At 27.2% G+C, this 10,837-nt stretch overlaps 2 protein-coding genes across 2 annotated transcripts in view; one reads left to right on the top strand and one right to left on the bottom strand.

Moving 5' to 3' along the window:
* LOC109359570 (transcription repressor OFP1-like) lies at nt 2,345-3,776 on the top strand. The gene has a single exon (XM_019604273.1). It carries the CDS (start codon nt 2,457-2,459, stop codon nt 3,684-3,686), a length of 1,230 nt encoding a protein of 409 aa, XP_019459818.1. The 5' UTR covers nt 2,345-2,456; the 3' UTR covers nt 3,687-3,776.
* LOC109359290 overlaps nt 4,351-10,837 on the bottom strand; it is a 32,558-nt gene continuing 26,071 nt past the window's right edge. Inside the window, exon 4 of the transcript XR_002109060.1 lies at nt 4,351-4,527. The gene's annotated coding sequence lies outside the window, so the exon portion shown is untranslated. The remainder of the gene's footprint in view (nt 4,528-10,837) is intronic.

The raw sequence follows: 10,837 nt of genomic DNA, 5'->3' as shown, positions 1-10,837 counted from the left end.
AACCCATCAACCACGCTTATTTAATAATGCACTTTTAATGATGAGTACTCTACAACAACGTCAACTTTAATAAGCATTGTGAATGATATGTTAAATAACAGCGCAATCTTCAGATAATGTTGTTAAAGAGCCTCCAAATTAAAAAAAAAAGACACAACATAACTATCAATTAATTTTGAAATTCATCAACAACGCATATTTAAGAATGTGTTGTTGATGATATATTAAATAACAGTGCAATCTTGAGATTATGCTGTTAAATAGCCTTCAAATTAAAATAACGACATAACTATCAATTAAATAACAACGCAGTCTTGAAATAGCACTGTTAAAGAGCCTCCAATTTAGAAAACTGACACAGCGTAACTATCAATTAAAGAATACATATATTAAAATAATGGCGTAGTGTTAATAATAATTAATTAAGTATGTAGAATATTTAAGTAATTTTTATTTTTATTGACATTCAAATAATAACATCAATAATGGCCTGCAAATAATGACATTAAGAAAAATATTTCATAAAAATTTAAAACTCATCAACAAGGCATACTTAAGAATGCATTGTTGCTAATATGTTAACTAACAATGCAAGCTTAAATGTCCGTTGTTAAATATTACTCTTATAATACAGCGTTTATTAATAGCGTGTATAAACGTATGCGTTGTTGAAGTCTTATCCGTGGATCCAGTTTAACAGCGCGTGCTTTAGTATGCGCTATTGTTTAGTTTCTGCCTTTTTTATTAACAACATTATTTTGGAATTTGCTGTTAAATAGACATTGTTGTATATCAAATATGGCATAGTGAAAGATTCTAATATGAGTTTAGTCACAATAGTTTTAACCTATTTGGTTTATAGCTCCTGTGCTTCTTTCTTTTATATTTCAATTCCTTTATTTAAGCTTTGCCCTTTATTGCTATTAAAATATTGGTTTCTAAATTTTCTATTAATTTTATATTTGATTCCTTAATTTCTATTCATTAAGGTTTTGGTTCTATTTTTTATATAGAAATATTTAGGGGTATATCTATTGTAACCAATTTTATGATATTCGAATTGGACATCAAACTAAAAGATATCTTATATAGGTTTGAACCAGTAAATTATTAAGTCAAACCAGACAATATCATATATTATATAATTAAAAATACATATGAATTCTAAGTTAATGATTGATAAGGTTGAAACTATATAAGGTTTCACATTGATTTTAACATGTATGCTCTTTTGTGGTTATTTTATGTGAGCAAAATGATAGATTCAACCACTCAAGTTAAAGCGGTTCAACTGAGTTTTTAGTGGTTTAAAGGTGTCTAACTAACTCGACAGTTTTCTAACCTATATGAAATTGTTCCCTTTGTGGTCTAAGGTTGGATAGGTCGGATTGTTCCGTCCATACAACATTGACCGTACTATAAAAGTTATTACTCCATGTATTATTTACTATGATTAGTAAGAAAAATGTTTAGTTATTAATCTTTGATTAAAATAAATTTTTTTATTTAATCGCAACAAATTGCACAAAAAATGACACACTTTTTGATACATACAAGATAATAAAGTATATTCTCATATCATGAGATAACTTATCTCTTTCCGTTAGTAAAAGTATGACATATGTATTATTTTGTTTACTTTTAGAAAATAATGAAATATGACACATGTCATGATTTTAGTGGCTGAAGATAATAACTTATCTCCTTACATTAGGAGATACTTTACTCTCTACATAAAATGTGCTCACCCTATACGTAACACATCTAAAAATCACTAACAAACTCTTTATCATTTTCTTTTCAATCATTCCAAAGCTCACCCTGTAAGTAACACATCTAAAAATTAGATATCAAGAGTTTATAAAAAAAAACTATTATACCCAAAATCTTATTTTAACCTTTAATTTGGGTTCTAACCTAAAAAGTGAAAAAATAGATGATGCATTAGAAGTATTACTTGGTAATTAATATCATCCAACAAGGTCACTCACCACCTCAGCGTCCATTCATTTTCCTTTGTGGCAAGTTGTCAATACCTTTTCTTCTGAGTGTGGTCCCCACTTCCCCTACCACCAATTCCAAAAACACCCTAACCATGATTATTTGTCTAAAAAATTTATGTTCCTATATCCCAAACCAACCATATACTACCAAATATTATAAAATTGTTATTATATTTTATTTTTATTTTTATATAGGTGTCAACTTTCAATTGGTTTAAGACACAATAAGACATAAAAAATGGGACAGCTGATCTCCATTCCATCACACACTCTTCCCTATTTATCTCACAAATCAAAACCAAGTATGGGAAAATAAAACCAAGAGTGCCAACCAAATCATATAAACATTGATGGAGTTATCTCTTGTCTCATCATCAACCCTCCTCACACATTTTACAAAAAACTAGAAATCACACACACACACAACTTCTTTAGAGTTAGAGGAACATTAACATGGGCAACAATTATAGGTTCAAGTTATCATATATGATGCCTAATGCTTGGTTCTATAAGCTCAAAGACATGGGAAGATCAAGAAAACAAATCTCAACAACAACAACATCTCAATCTAGAAAGAAAAAACATTCTTCTTCAACACCAACCTCATCAACCAAGCATTCATCAAAACCAAAACAACAACACCAATACAATATTCCTAGAAAGTCATACCACTTTACAAGAGACCTTAACCTTAACCTTAACTATAGCCATGACACAAGTGATGATATACTCAACACTTCACCAAAAACAGAAAAAGACTTAACCACCACTAATTTCCATGAACCGCTGAGAAAATCAATCAAGCAAAGAGCCAAGAGAAGAGCTTCAAAAACTTCTTTAGCTAAGATTTCTTATTCATCATCATTATCTCCACTTGAGTTAGAGTTGTATAATCCAGAGTTCAGAACTGACAATGTTCTTCTTGCAACAGAATCATTGTCATTTCATGATAGGGTTTCATTATCAAACAACAACTCTTCTTGTGGCTGCAAAGTTCTACTCTCCAACAACAACACCAATAATGATATCATTATAGATGTGGACAACAACTCTATAGCAAGAAAAGATGATAAGCTAGGAGGAGATTGTGATGATCCATTTTCTGAGCTTGTGCTTCCACCCATTGTAACCAAGCCAAGTACTACAAAATTCAATGACTTGCTTAGTGATGATGCAAAGAACAACAACAACAACAACAAAGAAACCAAACCAAGGAGTAGAATGGTGACACATAAAGATCAAGAACACAATGTTAAAGGGGAAACTAGATTCACTGAATCCAAGTCCCTTAAAGGGTCTCTTCTTAAAGTTAAAATTGTGAAGGAAGATATTGCACTAATGAAAGAAATGAGGAATAATTCTAGTGGTAGTGGTGGTAGTAGGAGATTGAGGCTTAGGATTAATTCACCAAGAATTAGAAGCCGGAAAAGTGTGTCATCAACAGCGGCGGCCGGCAGCCGGAGAAGCCTTTCAAATAGCTTTGCAATAGTGAAGTCATCATTCAATCCAGAGAGAGATTTCAGAGAGTCAATGATGGAGATGATAGTGCACAACAACATAAGGGGTTCAAAGGATTTGGAAGATCTTTTAGCTTGTTACCTTTCTCTTAATTCAGATGAGTATCATCACCTCATTATCAAAGTTTTCAAGCAAATTTGGTTTGATTTGATTGATAATCACTAGAAATTAATAACCAATCATTAGAGACAATTGTAAGTGAAACTCTCTAGTTTTCTATTTCATACACAATCTTCTGTTTACAAATGATATGCAAGCAATGGAAAATAATCCTATAAGTTATGATTTTGTACTCACATTAAAAGGTAAAAGTATTATACAATTAGATTTAAAGGATAAAATTATCACATTCTTATATTTTTCATGTTGTTTGTTATAAGCTTATATCTTCAGTATTGGAGGGTATACTACCCTGTAAGCAATATGGTATATACTTTAGTATATTTGAGTTTAAAATGTGGTTATGTTATAATTGTATGGCAATTAAATTGCAAACAATTTTGGAAAAAATATGACTAATGAAACATGAATTGAATTTAAGTATTTTTACCATTCATATTTTTTAAACATAGAGAGGGACACAAATAGTATCACTAATATTATTGATGTTGTTATCCCTTTGCAACTTGGCATGTAAATAGTTAGTATTATATGTGATGTTTAAAATGTAATGGTAATATTGCGATTCTAATGGTTTTCAGGACTATATTAAAATATAATTGTAGCCACATCCATCATACTTTTCCTTATTTTTTAAAATTATGGTAAAAACATTATAATTATAATAATAGTTTTAAAAAATCATGATTTTAAGGGATAGAATCAGCTTAAATAAGTCACATCTTTTACCATTAAACTTTGGATTTATTTAAAAAAGAAATTACCCCTTAAAGAAGTTACACTTTAAATACAAGGCTAGAAGCTCTTGATTTCATACCAGATTCTAAAGTGCTTCTTCAGTAGACAAAACATGCAGCTTTTAAGATCTCGCATGCCAGTTATTTACCTAACATAACAACACACAATTATATTGGAAAAAGCTACATATATATTTACAACATTCACAATTCAAAAGTAAAGAAACATTTTTGATGGACGTACCCTTTTGAAATATAAGAACATTCTCTATACTAACTATGAAGTGTGGAGGTGAAAAAAATGCTCTCCAGCTAATTTTCTGAAGGTGGAAAATTGATTTTTTTCAAAAGCTAAAGTTACTTCGTTTATTACAAAAGTAGTTATTAGACTTTAAGTAGCTAGGGACACATAGGCTTATCTGCTTAGGACCATGTTGTGTCCCATAGGCTTTCATGGATTCCTAATTAAGTGGGATAAATAGTTCACAGTGTGCTATAAAAGCTATAACTATAAGCCTGCTTGTTTAGTTTTATTTTTTTACTATTTTATTCTCCCCTTCACACTGTATCATCAATTTCTTCTATTCTTTATATATTTTTTGTATCCCTCTTACACCTCTTATTATACGATAAAAAGAGTATGGGAATATCATTTTTCTTAATTTTAATATCTTACAGAAACATTTAAATATGTATTATCATTTCTTATTTTATAACAATTACTAAAATAGTTATTATTGAAATCATTATTTTATTATATAGTATCGAATAAATAAAATTATGATCCAATGGTGTTTGGTGCCACTGAATATGAACCATTTCAGCACACAAAATTTAAAAAGTAAATGAAGATATGCAATATTAAATAGGTTTCTTTATCCCTTAACTAGCAAATTACATTAGCATTTGCACCGAGAATATTTTTTTACTACATAGTTAAAAATGTACATATTACATGTGTTTCGAATGATTAAGAACATAAATGTTACCCATTCATTCGTATTACAAATTGAATATCAACAAATTTCTTTATTAATGGTAATATCATAGCTCATTCTATTAATAATAACAATGGATTTCTACAATTTAAGTTTTAAAAAAAATGATTAAATACTATTAATTGAGAAATTTTTAACATTTACTATTTAAATGCGTAATTCCTACATACTCCATTTAGCATTTTAAAATTTTAGAAAATAATTAGATGATATTTAGTGAGAATATTATAATAAGATTGAATTCTTACTATTTAAGTTGTACAAATAATTAAATAATATTAATCGAGAACGTTTTAAGTATTTAATTAATTAGTATTAAAAATGATTATTTTGAAATAATTTCATTGTCTATTATTTTTTAAGTGAGATAGAATATCAAAAGATTTCTTTATTAATTGTAATATCATAGCTTATTCTATTAATAATATCAACAACTTCCTACTATTTAAATAATTAAATAATATTAATTGAGAACGTTTTAAGATCTACTATTTAAATGTGTAATTTCTACATATTCTATTTAATGTTTTAAAATTTAAAAATGATTAAATGATTTTAATTGATAATGTTTTAATAAGAATGAATTCTTACTAATTTAGTTTTAAAAATAATTAAATAATATCAATTGTGAACATTTTAAGATCTATTTAAATAATTAGTATTAAAAAGGATTATTTTGAAATAAATTCACTGTCTTTTCTTTTTTAAGCAGGTAGAATATCACAGATTTCCTTATTAGTTGTAATATCATAACTCATTCTGTTAATAGTAACAATGGATACCTTCTATTTAAGTTTTAAAAAATTATTAAATGATATTAATTCAGAACGTTTTAAGATCTACTATTTAAATGTGCAATTACTACATATCATATTTAGCATTTTAAAATTTAAAAAATGATTAGATGATATTAATCGAGAATGTTTTAATAAGATTGAATTCCTACTATTTCATTTTTAAAAATAATTAAATAATATTAATTGAAAACATTTTCAGATATTTTTAAATAATTAGTATTAAAAATAATTATTTTGAAATAAATTCATTGTCTATTACTTTTTGAGTGAAATAGAATATAAATAAATTTCCTTATTAATTGTAATATCATAACTCATTCTATTAATAGTAACAATAGATTCCTCCTATTTAAGTTTTAAAAGATGATTAAATGATCTTAATTGAGAACGTTTTAAGATCTACTATTTAAATGTGCAATTACTACATATAATAATTAGCGTTTTAAAATTTAAAAAATGATTGACGAGAATATTTCAATAAGATTGAATTCCTACTAATTTTTAAAAATAATTAAATAATATTAATTGAAAATGTTTGAAGATATTTTTAAATAATTAGTATTAAAAATGATTATTTTGAAATAAATTTATTGTCTATTATTTTTTAAGTGAAACAGAATATCAACAAATTTTCATATTAATGGTAATATCATAACTCATTCTATTAATAATAACAATAGACTCCTCCTATTTAAGTTTAAAAAAATAATTAAATGATATTAATTGAGAACATTTTAAGATCTACTATTTAAATGTGCAATTACTACATACCATATTTAGCGTTTTAAAATTTAAAAAATGATTAAATGATATTAATTGAGAATGTTTTAATAAGACTAAGTTCCTACTATTTCAGTTTTAAAAATAAGTAAATAATATAATTGAAATTTTTTTAAGATCTATTTGAATAATTAGTATTACAAATGATTATTTTGAACTAAATTCATTGTCTACTATTTTTAAGCAATGTAGAATATCAATAGATTTTTTCCTTATTAATTGTAATATCATAACTCATTCTATTTAAGTATTAAAAATGATTAAATAATATTAATTAAGAATGTTTTAAGATCTACTATTTAAATGCAATTACTACATATCCTATTTGGCGTTATAAAATTTAAAAAAATGATTAGATGATATTAATTGAGAATGTTTTAATAAGATTGACTTCCCACTAGTTCAGTTTTAAAAATAATTAAATAATATTAATTGAAAACATTTTAAGATCTTTTTAAATAATTAGTATTAAAAATGATTATTTTGAAATAAATTCCTTGTCTATTATTTTTAAGCGAGGTAGAATATCAACAAATTTCCTTATTAATTGTAATACCATAACTCATCCTATGAATAATTGAAAAGAGAAAGACAACTTCGACCATATATTTGTAGCATCATTATTAAGCTTTACAAATAAACAAAATATTCATCACTTTATTATTCACATGCCCTTCCCAGAAAAGAAGAGTAAAATTTAAAAGTAGAAACAAATCAAACATAAAAAATATCAAACCCAAAATCAACCCAAGAAGTGAAGGATGCATTGCAATTAAAGATGATAAATTGACGAAGTTCTTTCACACCTTGAAAAGAAGAACACAACTTCAACCATATATTTGTAACATCATTATTAATCATTACAAATAAACAAATCAGACAAAATTAATAACAAAATAAGAACACTGAATTTTGCATTATACGAAATCGAATATACATAATATGAAAATTAAATAATTTGAAACTTCCAAACAATATAGAGGAAAGTCATAACAAAAAATGACTTACTAGGATACGTGATGATGAAAATGGATTCAACACTAAAACTCTCATCTATTTGAAAAATACATGTTTTGGATTAGATCTAGAACTTTAGTATGTGTGGATAAACCCTGGTGATAGTTGTGAGAATCCAAATATGTTCAAAATTATATTAGTTCTTTTTCTTTTAAAGCTTTTATCTCTTTGATTGGTGAAAAATGAAATTAAATTATATCTACCAGTGAACATCTCATTGTATCAATTCATGAATGATGAAATAATGAAAAAAATAAAAATAAAAAAACTATAAAATTATAACTCGTTTGACGATAGAAGAGATTAGATCTATCTAATAAATATGAAAAAAAATGTAGGAGAAGTAGCTTGTAAGTTTCAAAAGAAGAGAATATTAAGAAATAAATTGAAATAAGAATAGAGAAGAAAATTAAGAAATAAATTGGAATGAAATATGAGTAGAGAGATTAAAAATTAATTTGACGAAAATAGACTCTTATTTGGACAATCTATTCTCACATATATTTATATTAAGATAGTAAAAGAAAATATAGTGTGAGAGTTCATTATAAGAATATGTGGGTATTTTGGAGGGAAAAAAGCTAAGGAAATGGTGACATTTGTCAATGATAACATGACAATGAGGTTTTATTTTATAGATAATAGAAGGTTAAGATTAAAGAATAAAAAACCGTTTTATATGCAAATTAAGTATAAAAGTCAATCAATTTTATCAACATGCCAATTTCAATAAAATATGTTTTTTTCTCTATAAAGGATAAGGAAACAAGACATACTTTAAGTTTTGATTTTCAAATAATATGACTATCTAAGTAGATATTATATCTTTGATGTTGAGACTATGAGCATTACCAAAGGTCTTCAATTTTGCATTATAAAATAAGAAAAATAATTTATACAATCATCCAACAAATTTATCAACACCTTAAAAATAAAAATATATATATTAGATTGTGAGTTGGGATAGTGAGATCCCTTTTACTTTGGCGCATAGTATTTGAGAAAACTATGTAAACATTTGACAGTGTAAAAAATTTATACACTGTCAATCCATTATACACAACTAATTTTATTATTATTATTATACTTTTTAAAAAGTAATTCAAATTAATAATAAATAATATATTAATTATGTATAAATATTTATATTGACAATAACGATTCTTCTAGTATATATGTATCTCCCCTTCATAGTACACTTTGCTGAGATCAGTAACCAAACCCACTGTCAAGATCTTTGCCTTGTCTCAATGTCACACTAGATAGATATAGCTCATGCCTACCTTAGTGCCTAGTATTCAATTATCAATGAATGCTACATCATGTGTTTTGTTTTTGTACAAATTCTTTCTACTACCCAACAAAAGAAATACACCAGATCAAATTTCATTTGCCACCTCCAAGTAGAATTTATGTAGATACTCAACAATAAATTATCTATTATTATTCTAAAGAATTTATGTAGATACTCAACACTAAATTATCTATTATTATTCTAAATTTAGTGGAAGTTAGGATAGTAGGGGAGATAATTACATCACAGAACAACATGAAAAAAAAATAGAAAGGTATAACACTTTTATCCTTTAAATATAATTATATGACACTTTTATCTTTCATTCCAAGTATTAAAATAAGAATTTGTCTCCACATGCCGGTTCTTTCTAGAATACCTTAAGCCTCTTGAATCATGTTAAGAATTTATAAAATCTATTTTCTTTTACTTACCCACTCTTATTATGATACATCACTCCATTATATCACCTAGTAAAAAACTAATAATAATATCCACAAAAACATATCCTTTACCTTTTAAAAACTAAAAGAAATCAGGAAAAAGTTAACAAATATTCTTTTATTAAACTCTGCCATTTTCAAATGAATATGTTTTTATTTCAATGGACATGTCCAAGTGAATATGCATGGTACATGGTTTTTTTTATCTCCTTTTATTATTAACTATAGTTTGTTTAACTTATGAATATTATTCTAATGAAGAAATTATTATTTGAGAACATATTTTTAGAAATAGTAGGTGTTTCATCCCGAATAAATCCAAATGGTTCCTAGCCACTCCCGGGTATACATATATGTCTAGACTTACCATCATTCACCCGCTCATGGCAAGTCTTTAATGCATGTGGCACCCCATTAATGTTTATGACATCACTTTAATGCCTCTGACTCCGTCATTAATGCGCCTAAAACACCTTATAAATATTGACTGACATTCCATCTGCCACGCCGCCTGCACATCCTACATGTCCCCTGACAATTTGACAGACACAGACCTACAAACAGAGTAAGGACAACCCAAAATATCTCGTTGTATCCTCTAGGTTCTAACCAATAGTCGGGTACCATGTCAACGACCTCCAGACTCTATAAATAAGGAGCCCCACACAGGGAGTATAGTTAATTCTTATTCCCTCATTTATTGCTACACTTATTGTCATTTTCTCTAAGTTCTCTCTTATTTACTCTCATTCATTTTCTAAAAATCTTTACTGACTTGATCATCAGAGAACATTTTTAGGTGCCTCCCCCGGTGAGTCCAGACGATATTCCGACCAAGGCTTCTGATCCCTCTATTTTACCTGACATCCGATATCGACCATCCCCTTCACACATCAAAGAACTTGGCGCCGTCTGTGGCTTACCTAAAACATGGTGACTACCCGTAACCAAGCTCAACCACTTAGCTAAACAATGTTAGGTATTAGTGGCTAAACACCTAGAAGGGGGGTTGAATAGGTGTAGCGGTCAAAGTATTCGCTTTTCGCAAACAACTTATAATGTTGAAAACCCCCAGTTTAATCGATTAACACAGAAAGAATAATCGATTAACTACAGCTTTTTAATCAATT

The sequence above is a fragment of the Lupinus angustifolius genome, chromosome LG11 (assembly GCF_001865875.1).
Source record: "Lupinus angustifolius cultivar Tanjil chromosome LG11, LupAngTanjil_v1.0, whole genome shotgun sequence".
Lineage (NCBI taxonomy): Eukaryota > Viridiplantae > Streptophyta > Magnoliopsida > Fabales > Fabaceae > Lupinus > Lupinus angustifolius.
Note: the sequence above shows the minus strand (reverse complement) of the source record. Positions and strands in the feature narration are given on the sequence as shown.